This window comes from Rhinoraja longicauda, chromosome 24 (assembly GCF_053455715.1).
Source record: "Rhinoraja longicauda isolate Sanriku21f chromosome 24, sRhiLon1.1, whole genome shotgun sequence".
NCBI classification, from domain to species: Eukaryota; Metazoa; Chordata; class Chondrichthyes; order Rajiformes; family Arhynchobatidae; genus Rhinoraja; species Rhinoraja longicauda.
In genome coordinates, this window is record NC_135976.1 from 1,029,883 (window position 1) to 1,053,837 (window position 23,955).

Below are 23,955 nucleotides of genomic sequence, written 5' to 3' on the forward strand. Positions count from 1 at the left end.
CAAAAAATTCCAGAAGATTAGTCAAGCATGATTTCCCCTTCGTAAATCCATGCTGACTCGGAACGATCCTGTTACTGCTATCCAAATGCTCCGCAATTTTGTCTTTTATAATTGACTCCAGCATCTTCCCCAACACTGATGTCAGACTAACTGGTCTATAATTTCCCGTTTTCTATCTCCCTCCTTTCTTAAAAAGTGGGATAACATTAGCTACCCTCCAATCTACAGGAACTGATCCTGAATCTATAGAACATTGGAAAATGATCACCAATGTGTCCACAATTTCTAGAGCCACCTCCTTAAGTACCCTGGGATGCAGACCATCAGGGCCTGGGGATTTATCAGCCTTCAGTCCCATCAGTCTACCCAACACCATTTCCTGCCTAATGTGAATCTCCTTCAGTTCCTCCGTCACCCTCTGACCACTAGAACATCTGGGAGATTGTTTGTATCTTCCTTAGTGAAGACAGATCCAAAGTACCGGTTCAACTCATCTGCCATTTCCTTGTTCCCCATAATAAATTCCCCTGCTTCTGACTTCAAGGGACCCACATTTGCCTAGACTATTTTTTTCATCTTCACATACCTAAAAAATGTTAGATTTAAGATTTATAGTTCACCGAGTTAAACTATTGCTTTTAGAAATGAGCGATAATGTAAATAGGCATTGTTCCCAAGGTAGGAAAATGTCGCCTGGGGATGGAGTAAGTTTGGTATTGACATCTAATCCCTGAATTAGACTGGATACTGTGGCTATCAATCACTAAATTTAGGTGGAAGTGGACTACATCTACTACCACCCTATTTGTGTAAGGAGAACATCCCTTTCTCATGGTTTCTCTGTCTCCGCTCCATCTGCTCAAGATGAAACTTTCCACTCTAGGATATCTGAGATAACCACGTTTCCTGGGGAAATAGCACTTCTTTCCACAGTGGTTGGATCCTACACCCACGTCTCCTCCATTTCCTTGCAGTTCTCAAACCATACCAAACAGGGTTTTCTGCTCCTGCCTTTCACCTCACCAGCCTCCGAAAGAACACATCATTCTCCAACATTTTTGCCATCTTCAACATGATCCCATCATCAGTCACCTCTTCCCTTCCCCACCCCTTCTGCTTTCTGCAGAGACCACTCTCTCAGTGACTTCCTGTTTGCACATATCACCCTCTCCCTCACCACGCACTTTCCCCAGCAATTGCAGGAGGTTCAAGCCCTGTCTTCCTCCCTCACTGCTGTCCAGGGACCTAAACTACCTCCCAGGTGAAGCAGAGGTTTACATGCACCTCCACCAACCTCATTATTGCATTTGGTGCTCTCCATGTGGCCTCCGCTACATCGGTGAGACCAAGTGCAGTAGGAAAGCAAATTGCAGATGCTGGTTTAAATCGAAGGTAGACACAAAATGCTGGAGTAACTCAGCGGGTAAGGCAGCATCTCTGGAGAGAAGGAATGGGTGAAATTTCGGGTCGAGACCCTTCAGACTGAAGATCATCAGTGTGAAGAAGAGTCTCAATCCGAAACATCACCCATTCCTTCACTCCAGAGATGCTGCCTAACCCGCTGAGTTACTCAAGCATTTTGTGTCTACCTTCGAGACCAAGTGCGATCTAGGCAACTGTTCGCTGAACACTTGCACTCTATCCGCCAGGATCAGTGGGAGCTCCTGGTTACAGGTCACTTCATTTCACCTTCATATTTTACCCAGGTCCTCTCGCACACATCTTTCTTTCCTCTCTGCCATCTGTTTTTTCCCCCCCTCCTCCACCTCTACTCATCACCCATCCTTGTTTACCCACTATCACTCCCTCTGGTTCTACATTCCTTTCTTACCACACTCCACCATATGCAGCCCTGTTTGTTTTCTCCACATCACCTCCAGCCTTTGACTTTCTCCACCCTTTTCCCTCCCACTTACCTGGATGCACCCTCCACTTGCTGGCTGTTGCCCCCTCCCCTTCACCTCTTTCTAGTGGCTATCTCCCCTCCAGTTTTGAAGAAGGACCCTGATTTAAAACGTCATCTGTCCCTTTCCTCCTCGGATGCTGCCTAACCTGTTCCTCCATCACTCCTGTTTTTGTTTTTGCACTAGAATGAGTCATGGACCAGCTGTGGGCATTGGCAGAGTCCAGCCAGAAGTGCACATAAGAGCAAAAATAAATGAATGTCTTTGGTTTTTCAGACTTTGTGCGTGAAATTTAGACCAAGAGCTGTTGGGCAAATGGAAGGAACTGGAAGAGAGACCATTGAGCTCGGGTGCTGTCCATGTAGGTATGAGATGGAAAAGATATGTACATAAGAGTGTAAAGGTTTTTTTGTGTGGCTGTTGTAAACTGACAGCCTAATTGAAGTTGGATGAAGGGAGCATTACCTGATTTAAAAATATATATTTTGGCTGAATTTTTTTTCAGGCATTTCCTATCAGTGGCTTAAATTACATAGTTTGGAAAGCTAATTATCCAACAAGATTAAAATGAGTTTGTCACGAAAATCGCATCATTAATATTGCATAAATCCAAACCTGTGTGTTTACAAGGAGCCTGCTCTGTCTGGCTGGAGCTCATTGCTTTATTAAAATTCATAGCATAATACTCAGAGTTCTGGAACTTTTCCAATTTTAATGTAATTAATGTTTACTACTAATTTTCTATTCCGTGTTGATGGAATTAGGATGATGTAACTCAATAATTTGACTGCTTAATAAAGATTTTATTTTGCACTAGTGTTATTTCCATACTCCTGCTGTACTTGGATAGGAGGTCAGATTATATAAGAAAAACACGGGTTACTGGCTACGTTTGCATGAAGCAAATCTTTTATCAATTAGATGTTGTATAAATTGTTTCTTTTGACGGCTGATCTTTTGCTCTTGAGATAACGGCATAGCTGGCAAGCTTGTTACTGTCACATAGAACCCCACCGATAGAAGAGATTTGCAGGCTCTGCGGAATCTCTAAGTTTGCCTTCTTTGAAGAATTTCTCCTCCCTCCAGTGGGAGTTCTGCGTGACCCTCTCTCTCTGCTCTCCCTGCTGCTCTTTAACCATGGACCGACCCAGATTTACCCATTTGCCAATCAAGCCCTCCCTCACCTGTATCCACCTATCACTTGTGTAGGAAGGAACCGCAGATGCTGGTTTCAACCGAAGATAGACACACAAAGCTGGAGTAACTCAGCGGGCCAGGCAGCCTCTCGGGAGAGAAAGAATGGGTGACGTTTCGGGTCAAGACCCTTCTTTAGACTGGTTAGGGATAAGAGAAACGAGACATATAGACAGTGATGTGGAGAGATAAAGAACAATGAATAATAATAATAATAATAATATATTTATTTTATATAGCGCCTTAACACATACACAAAGCGCTTTACAAATACAATTAACATAGAAACAAACAGACAAACTATCCTGACGGAAAAGCGGCGAATACTCAACGCCAGCGTCCTCTCACGTCAGGGTCCGGCAGTAGACATTAAAGAACACAAGACACACAGATACAATTTTTTACACAAAACAGCCATCACAGTGATTGCTCTAGGCATACCCTCACTGTGATGGAAGGCAAAGTCTTATCTCCTCCTCGTTCTTCTCCCGTGGTGCCACGAGGCAGTCGAGGCTCCCAACCCCTTGAAGCCCCCACCTGGCGATGGAAAGTCCCAGGGTCGAGCCGAGCAGGCCGATGAAAGTCCTGAGCCCCCACCGGGCGATGGAAAATGCCGTGGCCGAGCCACGCAGGGCGATGAAAGTCCTGAGCCCCCACCGGGCGATGTAAAGTGCTGCGGCCGAGCCACACAGGGCGATGAAGGGCCTGCGGGCGGGTTGATCGTGCCTCGTGCTTCGGGGCGGTCGAAGCTGCTACGGCTGGAGCTCCCAAAAGCCGGTCGCCAGCCAGGGACCTGCGAGCTCCTGATGTTGCGGTCTGCAGGGCCCACGGCCGAAGCCTCCGAGATGGTAAGTCCAGGCCCTGCGACCGGAGTCTTCGAGGTCGATCCCAGCTGGAGGCCGCCGACTCCACGATGTTAGGCCGTTGCGCGAACGGAGATACGACACGGTAAAGGTCGCATCTCCGTTGAGGAGGAGATTTAAAAAAAGGTTTCCCCCAACCCCCCCACCACCCCCCTACATACACAGAATTAAAAATAAAACAAAACGTACATTTAACATCAACAATGACAACAATGAAAGATTACCCATTCTTTCTCTCCAGAGATGCTGCCTGTCCCGCTGAGTTACTCCAGCTTTTTGTAGGTTTGTGCATCCCCCCTGTTTTTTCCAGCTTTCTCCCCCCCCCACCCCACCCCACTCACTCCATCAGTCTGAAGAAGGATCCCGACTTGATGTTGTCTCTCCATTCCCTCCACAGATGCTACCTGACCCACTGAGTTCCACCAGCACCTTGTCCACTCAACGAGGTTTGAAGGGGCATTGGAGATCAGCCTGTGTAGATTTTTTTTTTCTTTAAAGTTGAAAACATTTTCAGATGTCAATTCCCCATTTGTCAGTTTTGATGAATTTATTTTCAGGACTTGGCTGGGTGAGGTTTGACCAATGTGTCGAGAAGTAGCATTGATTGATTGGTCCCTATCTGTAAAGCTGTTTGTTGGACAGTCAAGGAAATATCACAGCCAGCAAAATCTTAAATACACAGGTGTGACAGTCATGAAGAAGGGTCTAAACCTGAAACATCACCTCTCCATGTTTTCCAGATGTGTTGCCCTGATCTGCTGAGTTACTCCAGCACTTTGTCTTTGTCTTTTTTTTGCAAACCAGCATCTGCAGTTCCTTGTTTCTCTTTTCAGAATTTCAAGTTTGCCTCATGTCCACTTTTTTGACAGCATTGTAAAACCATTTCCACTGAAAGTAATTTACTGATTATTTGCAAATATTTCTGAGAAGTGATTTTATTTATAAAAGAAGATTTATTCAACCCTTTGAGGTTTGTGTTTTTAAACTTTACGATGTTTCTGGTCTCAGCCCTATTTAGACCAGAATTAAAAGTAGTTTTGTGACTATGAAGAGCTTGTTGTGTTCTCTGCACATTCAGCTTGACTGCAACACTGCGCTGGCAGAGAGAGGTACCATCCTGGTGCATTTCCTTGGGCATTGTAGCAGCAGATTAAATACAATCAATATTGATTACCTGAAGTATTTAAATGTGAATGAATACCTCGAGGGAATAAACATCTATTGTCAAAATACATCAATGTTCCGGCTAACGCCTGTCAGGTTACTAACTATGCACCAGACCATCTTCCCAACACGGTTTCACCAGGCACTGTCCCAACTCCCCGATGGAGAATAGTTAAACATAGGCTGTGTATAATACGTTTCCATCCTGTGGTCTAAGGATTTCCACACACAAACAGCTGTGCATTTGACTCAACCGTTCAGTTTGGACTTTAGACTTACAGTGTGGAAACAGGCCCTTTGTCCCTCCGAGTCTGCGCCGCCAATCGATCACCTGTTCACACTCGTTCAATGTTATTCCATTTTTGCCTTCTGCACACTCGGGGCAATTTACAGAGGCCAATTAACCTACAATCCTGCACGTCTTTGGAAGGTGGGAGAAAATTGGAGCATCCGGAGAAAACGCAGGCGGTCATAGGGAAGACGTGCAAACTCCAGAGACAGCAGCCCGGGTCAGGATTGAATCCAGGTCTCTGGGCTGTAAGGCAGCAATTTTACTGCTAGGTCACTGTACCGCCCTTTCTTACTTCATGCAACTTATCAAATATGTCTTTCAATATGTCAGTCACACAAATTTTTAAAGAAAACTAAATAATTTTACCTTATTTATGTACTGTAGTGGTGGTTTCCTTAAAGAATGGCATTCTAGTTTGAATAATTCTGATGTGCACTATTTATAGACTATTATCCATGATCACATTGAATGGCGGTGCTGGCTCGAAGGGCCAAATGGCCTACTCCTGCACCTATTGTCTATTATGATAGAGCCGCTAAAACTGTCCGGAAGGGAGCTTGGGACACATCTGTAAACTCGGTTATTAAATTCTGGTGCAGTTTTTTAAAACCCATCCAGCTAGAAGATGGAAAGCAAGTGAAAGTGTATTACCTCTCTGAGCCAATTAAATTTGGGCTACTATTCTACTGGCCACATGATCAAAGAGCATCGAACTTTTCAGCGCAATAGATCCCGCTGGCTTGAGAGCGCTGAGACTCTGTTATATATACCCCTTTCAATATTACTTTCCAGTAAAATTGGAGGTAAGACTTCTATTTATATATGTGTCTGTCACAGCCTCAGGAGCTACCAAAGTTGTTGGCTATCAGTGAAGTGTGGTCACCGTGCTTGGAAATTTGACAGGCAATATCCCCCCTTCCCATAAATAGCACCGTGAAAGTGGCAGCATAACCTATTAGGAGATTATTCTTGGTCGGGACACTGTGTACCCATTCTTCAAAATAATAGCATTAAATCTGAAATGATCATCTAATGGAACAGATTTTACATTTTCATCAAAAAGATAACCCACACCGTGGAATTCCTATGTGCTTAAGCTAGTATCTCCATGGGTTTTACCAAATCTCTGGAGTATGACACAAATGCATGTCTGATTTGGGGCCGGGTTATCATTGGTACAGCACAGCAAAAAACAGAGGCAAGTAGAAGGAGGTTTGTTCTACCTAATTCCCTGGATTTTCTTCTCCACAAACAGGAAGGATATGAAGGCTTGCAGAGGGTGTAGAAGAGGTCTACCTGGAATGCTGCCTGGATTGGAGGGTAGTTCAGTTTAGTTTATCGTCACGTGTACCGAGGTACAATGAAAGCCCTTTACAGTGAAAAGGATATCAGCTATAAAGAGAGGTTGGACAAGCTCTGGACTGTATAATTCTAAATACGTCCATCAGGACTCTTGAAGGGCGGCACGGTGGCACAGCGGTAGAGTTGCTGCCTTACAGCACTTGCAGCGCTGGAGACCTGGGTTCGATCCCAACTATGGCTGCTGTTTGTACGGAGTTTGTACGTTCTCCCCGTGACCCCGTGGGTTTTCTCTGAGATCTTCAGTTTCCTCCCACGCTCCAAAGAGGTACAGGTTTGTAGGTTAATTGGCTTGGTATGAGTGTAAATTGTCCCCAGTGTGTATAGGATAGTGTTAATATGTGGGGATCGCTAGTCGCGGCAGACTCAGTGGGTCAAAGGGCCTATTTCCACGCTGTATCTCTAAACTAAACTAGACTCAAGGGGAAGTATATAAAATTGTGAGAGGCATAGATAGGATAGACCAAAACCTTTTCACCCCATGGTGGAATTGGCAAAGACTAAGAGGGCACAGCCTTAAGCTGTGAAGGACAAAGTTTAAAGGAGATAGAGCACGTGGAATTGGGGGTAGGGTATTAGAGCACATGGTATTGGTAGGGTATTGACAATGGATAGAGAATTGGTTGGCAGACAGGAAGCAAAGAGTAGGAATAAACGGGTTCTTTTCAGAATGGCAGGCAGTGGCGAGTGGAGTGCCGCAAAGCTCGGTGCTGGGGCCGCAACTATTTACAATATATACTAATGATTTGAATGATGGAATTAGAAGTAACACTAGCAAGTTTGCAGATGACACAGCTGAGTGGCAGTGTGAACTGCGAAGAAGATGTTAGGAGGTTGCAGGGTGACTTGGACAGGTTGAGTGAGTGGGCAGATGCATGCCAGATGCAGTATAATGTAGATAAATGTGAGGTTACCCACTTTGGTGACAAAAACAAGGAGGCAGATTATTATCTCAATGGTGTAAGATTAGGTAAAGGTGAAGTGCAACGAGACCTGGGTGTCCTTGTACACCAATCACTGAAAGTATGCATGCAGGTACAGCAGGCAGTGAAGAAAGCTAATGGCATGTTGGCCTTCATAACGAGAGGAGTTTAGGAGCAAAGAGGTCCTTCTGCAGTTGTATAGGGCCCTGGTGAAACTACATCTGGAGTATTGTGTGCAGTTTTGGTCTAATTTGAGGAAGGACATCCTTGCTATTGTGGCAATGCATCGTAGGTTTATAAGGTTAATCCCTGGGATGGCGGGACTGTCATATGAGGAAAGATTGGAAAGACTGGGCTTGGAGTTCACTGGAGTTTAGAAGGATGAGAGAAGATGTTATAGTCAAGTCAAGTCAAGTCAATTCAATTTTATTTGTATAGCACATTTAAAAACAACCCACGTTGACCAAAGTGCTGTACATCTGATTAGGTTCCAATGGAAAAAAAAAGAAACATACAGTAGCACGCAAACAGTTCACAGCGCCTCCTCAATGAGCCTCAAACGCTAGGGAGTAGAAATAGGTTTTGAGCCTGGACTTAAAGGAGTCGATGGAGGGGGCAGTTCTGATGGGGAGAGGGATGCTGTTCCACAGTCTAGGAGCTGCAACCGCAAAAGCACGGTCACCCCTGAGCTTAAGCCTAGACCGCGGGATAGTGAGTAGCCCCAAGTCGGCCGACCTGAGGGACCTGGAGTTAGAGAGGGGGGTTAGAAGATTTTTGATGTAGGGGGGGAGTGTCCATTTAGGGCTTTATACGTGAATAGGAGGAGCTTGAAGTTGATTCTGTACCGTACAGGGAGCCAGTGGAGAGAGGCCAGAATCGGGGTGATGTGGTCCCTTTTACGGGTACCCGTCAGGAGTCTCGCTGCGGCGTTTTATAGAGACGTATAAAATTATAAAAGGGCTGGACAAGCTCGATGCAGGAAAAATATTCCCAATGTTGGGGGAGTCCAGAACCAGGGGCCACAATCTAAGAATAAAGGGGAGGCCATTTAAAACTGAGGCGAGAAGAAACTTTTTCACCCAGAGTTGTGAATTTGTGGAATTCTCTGCCACAGAGGGCAGTGGAGGCCAATTCACTGGGTGAATTTAAAAGAGAGTTAGGTAGAGCTCTAGTGGAATCAAGAGATATGGGGAGAAGGCAGGCACATGTTACTGATTGTGGATGATCAGCCATGATCACCATGAATGGTGGTGCTGGCACGAAGGGCCAAATGGCCTCCTGCACCTATTTTCTCTGTTTCCATGTTTCTATGCATAGATTGGATCGACCAAAACTTTTCTCCCCCCAGGGTGGAATTGGCAAAGACCAAGAGGGCACAGCCTTAAGCTGTGAAGGACAAAGTTTAAAGGAGATGACCGTGGATTTTTTTTTACACAGTGGTCGTTGCCTGTATTGTGCTGCCTGGGGTGGTGGTGGAGGCAGATACTACAGTGGCATTTAAAAGGCTTTTAGAATGGCACATGGATTTGCAGGGAATGGAGGGATATTAAGGCAAAGGAGATTAACCTGACATCATATTCTGCATGCACATTGTGGGCTGAAGGGTCTGTTCCTGTAGTATTCTATGTTTTAAAGTCAGCCTATGGTTTGTGACAAGTGTACAATGAACAATGTGGTCGGAAGAAAATTGGACTGAAGACGGGGTGATATTTTGCTGCACCTTGCGTCTCTCGACTGTTTCATTCAATATGTTGTTCCAGTGTACCAACAAATATATCAACTGCACAGATTCTGCCAAGGAATAATCAGACCATTTGTGGATCCGGGCTCTGACCAGGACACCCTCTGTGAGAAAGAGTACTTTGCAGAGAGCTGCAGTGCTTCAAGTATTTGCACAAATGGTGCCTCATGTCCAACATCAACAGAATAACTGAAGCCACAGCATTTTAACATGTTCTTGGGTCTGAGACATCCCAGGAAAAGAAGAAATTTATTATATTTGTTTTATATACAATAAAATCTAAAATCTTTTTTAACCACAGTTTAAAAAGTATAAATCCATTCAACAGAGAAAAGATGATTGTTCATTAATAAAGATTTTCTTGGAAAACGAATGTCTGTTCAACTCCAGAGAGTGTAAATAGACCTGACAGTTTGTGATGTATGTGATGGGCTGCTGTTCTATACATATCATTGGAATAGTACTGCTTGCAGAATTGGGTTTCATATGTTAGCGTGGTTCCCAGTGGAAAATAACTACATACGAAGTGTAGTAATTTGAGAAGTCGAACCAGGGCAGGACTTCTGCAGTTGTACAGGGCCCTAGTGAGACCGTACCTGGAGTGCTGTGTGCAGTTTTGGTCTCCCAATTTGAGGAAGGATATTCTTGCTATTGAGTAGGTTTACTAGGTTAATTCCCGGAATGGCGGGACTGTCCTATGTTGAAAGATTGGAGTGGCTAAGCTTGTATACACTGGAATTTAGAAGCATGAGAGGGGATCTTATCGAAACATATAAGATTATTAAGGGGTTAGAGGCAGGAAACTTGTTCCCAATGTTGGGGAGTCCAGAACCAGGGGCCACAGTTTAAGAGTAAGGGGTAGGCCATTTAGAACGGAGATGAGGAAAAACGTTTTCAGTCAGAGAGTTGTAAATCGGTGGAATTCTCTGCCTCAGAAGGCAGTGGAGGCCAATTCTCTGAATGTATTCAAGAGAGAGACTAGATAGAGCTCTTAAGGATCGCGGAGTCAGGGGGTATGGGGAGAAGGCAGGAACGGGGTACTGATTGAGAATGATCAGCCATGATCACATTGAATGGTGGTGCTGGCTCGAGGGGCCGAATGGTGTACTCCTATTGTCTATTGACTTTCACTGTAAATGGTAGGGCCCTGGGAAGTGTGGAGAAGAGGGAATATAGTTCCCTGAAAGTGGCGTCACAGGTAGAAAGGATGGCCAAGAAGGCGTTTGGTACATTGACCTGCATCAGTCAGGGTATGGAGCACAGAATAACATTATGTTACAGCTGTACAAGGTATTGTTGAGGCCACATTTGGTGTATTGGGTTCAATTTTGATTATCCTGCTATTGGAAGGATATTGTTAAGCTGGAAAGGGTGCAGAGAAAATTTATGAAGATGGTGTGAGGACTCAAGGGCCTGAGCTACATGGAAAGGTTGGGCAAGTAGGACTTTATTCATAGGGAGCAAAAGGCTGAGGGGTGATCTTATAAAGGTGTGTAAAATCATGAGGGGAATTGATCAGGTGAATGCACACAGTCTTTTCCCAGACAGGGGAATGAAGGAACCAGAGGATATAGGTTTATGGTGAGGGGGAAAGATTTAATCGGAACCTGAGATGCAATTTTTTTCACACAGGGTGGTGGGTATATGGAATGAGCTGCCAGAAGTAGTTGAAGCAGGTAGAATCATAGAGTTACACAGCATAGATACAGACCCTTTGGCACATCTTGCCCATGACAACATTAGTCCCACCTGTCTGCCCATATCCCACTAAACCTTTCCTATCCATGTACCTGTCCAAATGTCTTTTAAATGTTGTTATAGCACCTGCCTCAACTACCTCCTCTGGCTGCACGTACCATACACCCACCGATGCAATAACAACATTTAAAAGACAGGTTAATAGGTAAGGTTTAGAGGAATATGTGGGCAAATGGGACTAGCCCAGAAGTGGCACCTTGGTCAGCATAGGCGAGTTGGACCAAAGATCCAGCTTCTGTTCTGTATGACTACACAACCAAAGACGTGCTCAGGATTTAAAGTCTTCCAGTGCTGCAGCTCTAAAGAATACATGGCAAATCATTGTTGGTAATGTAGACGTCTAGCCACACTGATAAAGCCCATGTAGCCCCAGAAATCCACACTAAAGTAGTTGAGATGTTCAGCTAATGCAAGCGTGTAGCAGATCCATGCCCAGGCTGTCTAAAAAATATCTCAATAAGTAAAAGAAAAGGTGCAAAGGGCTGGAGTATCTCAGCGGGTCAGGCAGCATCTCAAGTGAGCATGGATAAGTGATGTTTCACCGAGTGCTGGAGTAACTCAGCGGGTCAGGCAGCATCTCAAGTGAGCATGGATAAGTGATGTTTCTCGTCAGGACCTTTCTTCACAGGTCTTGACCAGAAATGTCACCTATCCATGTTTTCTGCAGATGCTGCCTGACCAGCTGAGTTACTCCAGCACTTTGAGTCTTTTTTTTATAAACCAGCAGCTGCAGTTTCTTGTATCTATCCTAATAAGTTATTTACTAATTCTCGGCCTACATAAATTTCAAAAGTTGTTTAAAATCCTGTCATCCAAGTCTCTGACCTGCGTAACAATCAATGGTTCCCATTCCCCAATAAAACGAACACAAAATCTTTGTACCAGTATATGGATTTAGTCTTTGGAGATACAGCATGGAATCAGGCCCTTCGACTCACCGAGTCTGCACAGATCAGCGATCCCTGTACACTACACTCTAGGGACAACTTATAATTTTACCGAAGCCAATTAACCTACAACCCTGCACAACTTTGGAATGTGTGAGGAAACTGGTGCACTTGGGGAAAACCCACAGTCACAGGGAGAATGTACAAACTCCATACAGCCAGCACTTGTAGTCAGGATCGAACTCGGATCTCTGGCCCTGTAAGGCAACAACTCTACCATCATGCCACCTAAGGATCTACATTTTCTGCAGACTAAATGATACATGCCAATTGCAGTCCCTCCCACAGAATGACTTAATTGAAAATATGAACTTGTAAGTGAATAATTAGTTCAGGATAACTCTTTGGTACTGTGCATCCACTAACCTACCCCAGCATTACTATTCTTGTAGCCAGCCTATCTGGGAACTACCTAGATGGTGAAACTTGAGCAACAAAAGGAACTGTTGAGTGAAGGTAGTGACTAAAGTAGCATGTCATAACATTAACTCCCCCTGCACAATCTGCCCAGGGCCCCAGGTTAAGCCCCATGCATGATTTCTGTTGGGTTTTTTTACACAGAGAGTGGCAGGTGTCTGGAATCAGGGGTGGTAGTATTAGCAGATACGATAGAAGAGACTTTTGGGTAGGCAATGGATATGGAGGGATATGGATCACGCGCAGGCTGTTAAGAGTTGGTCTGGCATTGCGTTTGGCACAGTCATGGTGGGCCTTTGGGTCTGTGCTCTACTGTTCTATGCTCATATGTGAAGGAGTGGTGCTGAGTGGGATATGGGCAGTTTGTTGATCTTCTCTTGAGTTTGATAGGGCCTGGTACCCTCGTACCACATGTAGAGTTGGTGTGACTGATGGGGCGCTCATTTCACCTGCTGCAACTCTGAGATATGTTATGGAAGCAGAGTTATGTTTGGAGAGATGGCACGCTGGGTCTCTGTGCAAAATGGTTCATTTTGGTTCCTGCAGGTAGAACCAAAATACAAAAGTGACTTTAGTTTAACATAAAAGTTTTTTTTCTATCTGCTGCTGCCCTTTGATAACAAAGATGAGGAACGATGTGTGTTGCTGGCTCTGAGGAGGCTCTCTGTGTCAGGTGAAAGCCCATTGACTGTGTGAGTGTTTGCACGTGTCTCCTTGTTTCTTTTCCCAGAAACACCTTTATCTCACATCGAAGCTGTGCAAAAAATTGAAGAATTTTCTTGTTTTATCATACCTTGTGATGACCAAAACAATTCACAACAATTTCTTTTTCTGAAGAATTGCATCAAAAAAAAAAAAAAACATTTTTATTTTGATGCAAAATAACTGGCCCTCCACAATCTGCTCAGAACTCTGGCACTTGGATATCCATCAGACAAGATATCACTGTGGTGTTTTAAATAGTTTTAGATTCCTTGTTGGGTAAGACAGTCTTCTTTATATAGAGCTGATATGCTGCAACTTCTCAGACCTCACATCAGATGGAATAATAACTTGTCCATTTTGGCGTTCTGCTACACAGGCTACATTGGTGATAGTGTCCGTCTTCACTGTCTGAGTCTTGGCTAATTTCTTTGCCTTGTATCTGCGTGCTGTGGGCTCCAGGAAGAGAGGCACAGCGGACAGGATGTAGCAGATGCCAGCCAGATAAAAGGAACAGTCGTACGTCCGAGTGTAGTCATACAGCCAACCTGGAACAGTTAAGAGAGGCATACAGTTAGACAGATACACAATCGAGAAGGGATTGTAAATCCTTTGTGATTTCCTCCATGAAGACCATGGCTGCCTCGTCAAAATCCTCCTGCTGCTGAAGATCTTAATACTTATTGAAAACAGGATTATTTCTTTTAATAGAAAAATTCAGCAGGTCAGGCAGCATCTGTGGAGGGGATGGACAGACAACCTTTCTTTGGACTTGATGAATTAGGGAGGAGAAAGCTGGAAACGAGAGGACAATGCCTGGCAATTGAGATGTAGTGACAAAGGCAAGAGATGAAAAGGTTTCAGATAATCAGAAAGGAGGAGTGAAATGTTTCTTTCAATACCACTTTCATCATCCACCCAACAGAACATAAATGCACCCCATTGCTGGAAAAGCATTGAAACCCTGGAGAGATTAAATGCTGATTCATCAATTTAGAAAGCTATTGCAAACCAATTTATACACTAGAACATGACAACTGGGAAGGGTTTTGAACAGAAATAACCATTTTGTCTGCATAGGGACCATGAATTTAATGTTGCCACAAGGTGAGCAAGAATTTTGGGGAAAATTATTCAGGCAGATGGTTCTAGGAGCTAAGAAAGATAGGCAATGGGGAGTAGTTACAACAAAGCCTGGTTACATAAAGGATGATGAATGCAGGACGAGGAAGAGCCTGGTTACATAAAGGATGATGAATGCAGACAAAGAAGTTGAACACTGACTGGTCCCACCCACCATGGCACTTGTTTGGTGAGTATTTGAATGAATGATGGAAACTTGAACACTAGAGGGCAGATGTTATGAACAAACAATACTGTAGTGCTGGAGTAACTCAACAGCATCCTATGTCAAGCAGCATCCCTGAAGAACATGGATAGGTGATATTTTGGCTCTGGACTCTTCCTCAGTCACTATAACCACATGTTTGAATGCTCCTGACTTGTAATAACCCAATGAAAAATTATTCCTACGTACACTTTCATTAGACCCTCAATCAACTTTAATTTACTGTGGTGGTCTGCAATACAACCATTTTTAGAGATGCTTCTTTTAAATATTTATCAACAGCAAGAAAAAGATACCAATTGAAGCAGTGGGCTCATTTACTATCTGATCACTGCACAACATAAGATATGACACAAAGTGCTGGAGTAACTCAGCAGGTCAGGCAGCATTCTGGAGAACATGGATAGGTGACGTTGTGGGTTGGGACCTTTCTTCAGAGATGCTGCCTGACCCGCAGGAATACCTGGCTTTTGGCTTCTGCACTGTTCACATCTCTCTCCCATTTATGTTAGATAATTTTGTAATCACAATTATCTTTTGTCATTGTTTCTTTGGCTCTGCAACATTTTGATGAGTTGGAATCTCTGCAACTATATGGCCGTGTTTTTGACTGCACGCTTAGACTTGGAGAGGTGTAATAGTTACATGGTTTTGGATCCATTATTACTTAGTTTAATAAAAAGCTCCTTCATGATCTACTGGTGATGGTTTATTAGTGTCACGTATATGAGATACAGTGATAAGCTTTGCTGTCCAGGCAAATCATATACACAAGTATATCATGATGGGGCAGCACTGGTAGAGTTGCTGCCTTACAGCGCCGGAGACCCAGGTTTGATCCTGACTATGGGTGCTGTCTGTACGGAGTTTGTACGTTCTCACATGTGACTGCGTGGGTTTTCTCTGGGTGCTCTGGTTTCCTTCCACACTCCAAAACCGTACACGTTTGCAGGTTAATTAGCTTAGGTGAAATTGTTCCTAGTGTACAGGATAGTGCTAGTGGTTGCTGGTTGGCACGGACTTGGTGGGCTGAAGGGCCTGTTTCCACGCTATATCTCTAAAGTCTAAAGTAAACTTAGTTGGTTGGCAGACAGGAAGCAAAGAGTAGGAGTAAACGGGTCCTTTTCAGAATGGCAGGCAGTGGCGAGTGGAGTGCCGCAAGGCTCGGTGTTGGGGCCGCAACTGTTTACCATATATATTAATGATTTGGATGAAGGAATTAGAAGTAATACTAGCAAGTTTGTGGATGATACAAACCTGGGTGGCAGTGTGAACAGCGAAGAGGATGTTAGGAAGTTGCAGGGTGACCTGGACAGGTTGAGTGAGTGGGCAGATGCGTGGCAGATGCAGTATAATATAGATAAATGTGAGGTTATCCACTTTGGCAGCAAAAACAAGGAGGCAGATTATTATCTCAATGATGTCAGGTTAGGTTAGGGGGAAGTACAGCGAGACCTGGGTGTCCTTGTACACCAGTCACTGAAAGTTGGCATGCAGGTACAGCAGGCAGTGAAGAAAGCTAATGGAATGTTGGCCTTCATAACGAGAGGATTTCAGTATAGGAGTAAAGAGGTCCTTCTGCAGTTGTATAGGGCCCTGGTAAGACCACATCTGGAGTATTGTGTACAGTTTTGGTCTCCTAATTTGAGGAAGGACATCCTTGTAATTGAGGCAGTGCAGCATAGTTTCACGAGATTGATTCCAGGGATGGCGGGACTGTCATATGAGGAAAGATTGAAAAGACTTGGCTTATATTCACGGGAGTTTAGAAGGATGAGAGAGTATCTTATAGAGACATATAAAATTATAAAAGGACTGGACAAGCTAGATGCAGGAAAAATGTTCCCAATGTTGGGGGAGTCCAGAACCAGGGGGCACAGTCTTAAAATAAAGGGGAGGCCATTTAAAACTGAGGTGAGAAGGAACCTTTTTACACATAGAGTTGTGAATTTGTGAAATTCTCTGCCACAGAAGGTCACTGGATGGATTTAAGAGAGTTAGATAGAGCCTAGGGGCTAGTGGAACCGAGGTATATGGGGAGAAGGGAGGCACGGGTTATTGATTGTGGATGATCAGCCATGACCACAAGCTGGCTCGAAGGGCCGAATGGCCTCCTCCTGCACCTATTTTCTATGTTTCTATTAAAGGCTAAATCAGGCTGTGCAAAAGAGAAAAGGAAACAGGATGGAATATAGTATTACAGCTACAGAGAAAGTGCAGTTTCTATAAAGAAGTCCAGGGACTGCAATGATGTACATCGGTGGATTGGTTGTACATCCTGAGCTTATGAGAGGCATGTTTAAAAATCAGATGACAGCAGGGAAGAACCCGTTCCATCTGGTGGTACGTGTTTTCAAGCTTTTGTATCTTCTGCTCGACAGGAGAGGGTAGAAGAGGGAATTTCCTGGGTGTGAGTGTCATAGAGTTATGCAGTATTGAAATAGGTCATTCGGCCCAACTTGTCTGTGTCGCCCAGGCTTCCATTCTGAGCTAGTCCCGTTTGCTTGCATTTGACCCACATCCTTCTAAACCCTTCCAATCCATATATCTGCCCAAATGTCTTTTGGAAGTCATAATTGTATCCAGTTCTGCAGCTTCCTCTGGCAGCTTGTTCCAGATACGGATTACCCTTCGAGTAGAAAAAGGTGCTCCTCAGGTCCTGTTTACATCTCCCCTCTCCCAACTTAAGCCTATGCACTCTAGTTTTAGAATCCTCAACCCTGGGATAAGGACAGTGAGCATTTACATTATCCATCATTGCTGATGTGGGCTGCTTTCCTGTACAGTGTGAGTTGCAGATTAGAGTTGATGGGTAGAGGGGTTGTGGTGGGATGCATCCGATAATGGGCGGCATGGTGGCGCAGCGGTAGAGTTGCTGCCTTACAGTGAATGCAGCGCCGGAGACCCGGGTTCCATCCCGACTACGGGTGCTGTCAGTACGGAGTTTGTACATTCTCCCCGTGACCTGCGTGGGTTTTCTCCGAGATCTTCGGTTTCCTCCCACACTCCAAAGACATACAGGTTTGTACGTTACTTTGCTTGGTAAATGTAAAAATTGTCCCTAGTGGGTATAGGATAGTGTTAATGTGCGGGGATCACTGGTCGGCGTGGACCCGGTGGGCTGAAAGGGCCTGTTTCCGTGCTGTATCTCTAAACTAAAGATAATGACATAGAAATATAACTTAATCATGAAGCTGTTTCATCTCATGTTTCAGCACATCACTGTGAGTGGTAAATATTACTATTAAAGGTAACACGCTGCCTTTGGAATTACACATGCTGATGGAAGGCTGGGGAATTATTTTATAGAAGTTAACATCTATTTGCGTTTGGTGGATTACAAGGAAGGGGAAGTAAGGGCATTGGGGCTTCCATGAAACTTGGAGATTGTGCAGCCTGTTCCTTCAGGCCAGAGAGGCAGGGGAGGGAGGGAGGGAGGGGAGGGAGGGAGGGGAGGGAGGGAGGGAGGGAGGGAGGCAGGGGAGGGAGGGAGGGGAGGGAGGGAGGGAGGGAGGGAGGGAGGGAGGCAGGGGAGGGAGGGAGGGGAGGGAGGGAGGGAGGGAGGCAGGGGAGGGAGGGAGGGAGGGAGGGAGGCAGGGGAGGGAGGGAGGGGAGGGAGGGAGGGAGGGAGGGAGGGAGGGAGGGAGGGAGGGAGGGAGGGAGGGAGGGAGGGAGGGAGGGAGGGAGGGAGGGAGGGAGGGAGGGAGGGAGGGAGGGAGGGAGGGAGGGAGGGAGGGAGGCAGGGGAGGGAGGGAGGGAGGGAGTCTGCAAGAGGGGAAGGAATGAGACAGAACCTGTTTCTACATGTCATTTCACTCCTACAATTGGGAATAAGGTACAGGAGTCTGAAAACCATGACCTTCAGGTTCAAGAACAGCTTCTTCCCAACAACCATCAGGCTCTTGAACTCTTCAAGCACCAGCAAAACTATGAACTCCTGATTGCACCAAGGACACGGCTTTTGGTTTTGAATTTATTCATTTTCTTTGTGTACAGTATATACAGGCCTGTTATACTGCCGCAGGTAGAATTACATACTTCTGTTTTCGATACATATGATATTTAAACACTTTTGACTTGGCTGTCTTATAGCCTTGCCCTGACTCCACTGAGTGGAGAGAGATTAGATGTAGACGATGGAGGCAACTGCAGATGCTGGAACCTTGAACAAAACACAAAGTGTTGGAGCACTCAGCAGGCCATGCAGCAACTGTGGAGGGGATGGAGAGATGTGGTTTGGGTCAGGACCTTTCTTCAGACTGATTGCTTAACAGATTAACCAGAGTACCTGATTCCTGACCCCGAGTCCAAGAGTCTATTTCCCATCTCCAATATTTGTAATTACTAACAGAGTCAATGAAAACATTAATAATCTAAACTATAAGTGGAAATGCTCCACCCTTCTGCAGATGCAACACAGAAAGCAAACAGTCAGTTTGCATCACAACTTGGTTTGGAAACAGCTCTATCGAAGACCGCAAGGAAATGCAGAGTGTTGTGGATCACAGAGACCAGCCTCCCCACCATTGCCTCCATCTACACCATCTTCCCTTTAGTTCTACCTATGCACTTGGGTGTGATTGGGAATATATATGGATATTTGATCTGATAGCTTGGCATGCAAAGCAAAGCACAGTACCTCAGTACACTTGACAATAATAAACCTAAACGTGATCTTAACCTCAGAGTAATCTGTGCTTTGTAGGGCATTAGAAGCAGTGGTGAGTCGATGGAACAGGAAGAACTTCATCTGCGCTGATTATTGCAAATGGACCAAGTGGCACAGCAGGTAGTGCTGCTGCATCACAGACCAAGTACAATCCTGACCTCAGATGCTGTCTGTGTGGAGTTTGCACATTCTTGCTATGATTGCAGGGGCTTTCTCCTATGTGCCAGAGGTGTGCAGGTTGGTAAGTGGACTGGTAGAATCTCAAGGGAATCGAGGGAAATATGGTGGCAATAAAATGGGATTAATATGTTTAGTGAAAATGGGTGCTGATGGTTGGCATGATCTTGATGGGCTGAATGGTCTGTTTCCGTAGTGTATGATTTTAATTATCAACAGCACCATTTCATCAGTGTGATCTCCCTACTTGTCTCACTCTTATAATGACAGAATTGCATGTCACAAAGTGCTGGAGTAAATCAGTGGATCAAGCAGTATCCCTGGAGAACATGGATAGGTGACGTTTCGGGTCAGGACCCTCCTTCAGACAAGAATCACCTTCTAATTGGGGTGGCACTGTGGTGCAGCAGCAGAGTTCCTGCCTTACAGAGACCTGGGTTCGATCCTGACTATTGGTGCTGTGAGTGCAGAGTTTGTACATTTTCCCTGTAACTGCTGGGTTTCCTCTGGAATGTTGCTGGTTTCCTCCCACATTCCAAAGACGTGCAGGTTTGTAGATTAATTGGCTTCGGTAAAAATTCTAAATTGTTCTAGTGTGTAGGATACTGCTAGTGTACGGGTGATAGCTTGCAAAATGGCGGCACTGCCCTAGCAGCTGCCGCTCACCTGCGGTCCATTTGTCTTTGTGTTTTTGTTGGTTTTTTTTGGTCTTAATTGTAGTTGTGATGTGTTGTTTTTGTGTTCGTGTACTATGTGTGTATGTGGGGGGGAGGGGGAAACTGTAACACTGTAAATATGTGTCCCTTCAGAACGGAGACCCGACCTTTGTTTTCTGGGCCGTGTCTCCGTTCCTGCTGCGGCCTACCATCGGCCCAACTCCTGGAGCTGTCAGCCTCCATCGGACTTACCATCCAAGTCCGTGGATCGGACTTACCATCACCGGAGCCGGCCGTCTTCGGAGGCTGCGGGAGCGGCTGCGACTCGCCTTAGGCTCGGGCCGCGTGGATTCCGACATCGGGAGCTCCAGCAGCGGCAGCATGTTCGCCCGCCCCGGATCGCGGGGCATGGGGCGCGGACATTTCACCGTCCGGCGCGGCCTAGGATGGCCGCGGGATATTTCTCTGCTGGGCGGGGGTTTCAATGTCGGGAGCCACGACCGCCCCGACGTGCAACAACAGCGGCAGCGACAGCGTGTTCGCCCGCCCCGGATCGGACTTATCATCAGCGGAGCCGGCCGTTTTCGGAGGCTGCGGGAGCGGCTGCGACGCGACGCGCCTTGGGCTTGGCCCGCTGTGGACCGTCCGGTGCGGCCTGCAACCACAACAACCTGACTGCGGGCGAGGACAGCAGGAGAAGGGAAAGACATTGTGGCCTTCCATCACAGTGAGGAGAGGACTGGAGGAGACTCACTGTGATGGATGTTTCTTTGATGGATGTTTCTTTTTTGTGTGTTTTTGGGGTTGGGTGGTTTGAGTGCCTGTTTGATGCTTTTATTGTTGGACTGTGTTTTTGGGGGTTTTGGGGGGTGTGATTTGAATGCCTATTTAATGCTTCTATTGTTGGACTGTGTTTTGGGGGTTTTTTGGGGTTGGGTAATTTGGGTGCCTGTTTAGTGCTTTTATTGTTGGACTGTGGGTGATTGAATTAACATTTTGTTCAAGATGGCCGCGTCGTTGTGTTTGGCTGCCTGCCACTGTATGTTTCTTTTTTTTTTCCTAGTCAGATGTGCAGCACTTTGGTCAACGTGGGTTGTTTTTAAATGTGCTATACAAATAAATTGACTTGACTTGACTTGGTCAGCACGGACTCGGTGGGCTGAAGGACCTGTTTCCGTGCTGTATCTCTAAGCTGTATGTCGATTTGAGATCTTTGACTGCCCAATCCGTTATCTTTTCATTGTCTCCTCGTTCCAGCACTTTGCACAACAGTGTTACACCTAATCTGAGGAGTGTGTGAATTATCACACATCACCGTCTCACACGCACAGGGGAGCAGTCTTGGACACATAAACACAAACAAAACCCTGTGCCCTCTTTGCCATGTAGCCAGCACTGGGCCATGGAGGACAACACAACATTACCAGGAGTGAGAGAGGATATTTCCTGCTTTAAATACATTGGCTTTAAGACTGAGGTGACACAACATAATGACAAGAAAATCAAATGTCTAACTTCAAAAGAAAACCTGTTCAACCACCTAAACACCTCCTGTGTTTCCCTGTTCTTGCCTATCTGTCCCAATTGCTGCTGTCATCCACAGTGTTTCTCTTCTGCCTCCCTCAATGTCAAGTATATCCACATTATTTTTGTTGATCATTGTGTTCCCATGTTAATCGTGCACAATCACATGCAAGGTTAGTTTTTTCTCTGCAGTTCAGGTATAGACAGTAAGTGGCTCTCCACATCTACCAGTGAACTGCAGTTGCTGGAATCTTGAATAAAGCATAAAGTACTGGAGGAACTCAGCAGGTCAGGCAGCACCTGTGGAAGATTCCTATAAAGACCATCCCAACCCAAAATGTCATCTGCCCATTCCCTCCAAAGATGTTGCCTGATCCAATGAATAATGGCAGATTTATTGGTATTTTGAATATAATCAGGCACTGTATACGATAATGGTCAAAAGATGTAATGCTCTGGTGTGTAGGGGGGAAACTACAGATGCTTGTTTACACCGAAGATACTTGCAAAATGCTGGAGTAACTCAGCGGGTCAGGCAGCATCTGTGGAGAAAAGTCAGTCTGAAATAGGGTCTTGACTGGAAATGACACCTATTCCTTTCCTCCTGACCTGCTAAGTTACTCCAGCATTTTGTGTCTATCTCAAATAGCGAAGATTCATTGAAACGTCACGTCACCAGCAGTCCCGGTGATTTATTGTCCATCAGGAAGGCAGCAAAGGGGAACATTCTGCATTTGCTGATCACTTATCCCAGGAAACAAAGATGACACCACAACATTGTGGCACTTCAGATCCTGGTTACACAGGAAGATCTTGTACTTAAGAAACATAGACAGAGGAGAACAATGCACATTTGCCAAACTTTGAGTATAGGGGGCCATTGTGTGCTGAGGAACGCTGAACTAAGGAAGACCTAGGAACCATTGCCATGTCTTTACCTGCTGCTGGAGGTCCTGTAAGGCAACCAATCCCAGCGAAAAACATTGAAAAGCCCAGTGAGATTCTCACTTTTGTCACTCCGACCAGATCAACCTGTGAACACAAGGAAGGCAAAGATGAACATCAGTGCATTGGAATCCAATTCTGCATTAATATCATCACACCAAAATCTGACCCAGTATTTTGTGCAGTACACTCTCCCTTGGTACAATGTTCAGTCGAAGGTATCCAAACCTTCCTGTTACTAATATAACTAATTCATAAGACCAATAGGCATTGGAACAGAATTAGGCCATTTGGCCCATCGAGTCCACTGCGCCATTCGATCATGGCTGATCTATTTTTCCCTCTCAACCCCGTTCTCCTGTATTCTCCCAATAACCTTTGACACCCTTACTAATCAAGAACCTAATGATCTCAGCGTTAAAAATATCCAATGACTTAGCTTCAATCGCCATCTGTGGCAATCAATTCCACAGATTCATCAATCTCCAGCTAAAGAAATCCCTCCTCATCTCTCTTCAAAAGATGTATCCTTTTATTCTAAGGCAGCGTCCTCTGGTCCTAGACTCTCCCATTCAATTGAAAAAAATGTTAAAACGGTGGACCTCCTGAAAACTCTTTCCATACAGGGATAGTTTCCCCCGAGATTGGACTTACTGATTGCACTATAATGCTGAGAACTAAGAACTTCTGAAACTTTGTCGGCACCAAAAACATGGCGACTCTGTGTACTGCCTAGGTGTGGTCTGCTGCATGATTTTACTAGATTGTATGCAAAACAAACCCCCCCCCCCCCCCACCTGAGACCTCGGTACATGCGACAATAATTGAATCATTGAATCTTCCCCGTAGCTCTGTATCTTCCCCTTTGATCTGTCTATTTGTATTAAAGTTTGAAGTCATTGAATTTATGCAGAGTTGTATCTGATCTGTTTGGAGAGCATGCAAAACAAACCTTTTCACTATACTTAAGAGCTCTATCCAGCTCTCTCTTGAATGCATTCAGAGAATTGGCCTCCACTGCCTTCTGAGGCAGAGAATTCCACAAATGAACCTAAGCTTAAAACTAAATATGTAGGAAGGAACTGCAGATGCTGGTTTACACCAAAGATAGACAAAAGACAGTAGCTCAGCATGACAGGCAGCATCTCTGGAGAGAAGGAATGGGTGACATTTCGGGTAGAGATCCTTCTTCAGACCAAACTTAAACCTAAATATCACTAGCATGGCTGTGGCTTATAATCCTGCCCTCAATTTGTTGGCAATTGGATAACTTTGCATGACCTCTTGCACAAACTTGTTGTAGATTGTGACGTAAGGGGTTTTATGTTGCAGCTTCACCAGCTGGGACCTCACCTTCGGCCACTCCTGAATC

General features: G+C 45.2%; 1 protein-coding gene across 4 annotated transcripts in view; it reads right to left on the reverse strand.

The window, feature by feature from the left end:
• Nucleotides 1-8,158: 8,158 nt before the first annotated feature.
• slc16a4 (solute carrier family 16 member 4) overlaps nucleotides 8,159-23,955 on the reverse strand; it is a 100,135-nt gene continuing 84,338 nt past the window's right edge. For all 4 annotated transcript variants that reach the window (XM_078420526.1, XM_078420524.1, XM_078420523.1 and 1 more), the window contains exons 9-10: nucleotides 22,577-22,670; nucleotides 8,159-13,812 (exon numbers count right to left, since the gene is read on the reverse strand). In XM_078420526.1, the coding sequence (XP_078276652.1) occupies nucleotides 13,559-13,812; nucleotides 22,577-22,670 (348 nt within the window). In that variant the 3' untranslated portion in view covers nucleotides 8,159-13,558. The remainder of the gene's footprint in view (nucleotides 13,813-22,576; nucleotides 22,671-23,955) is intronic.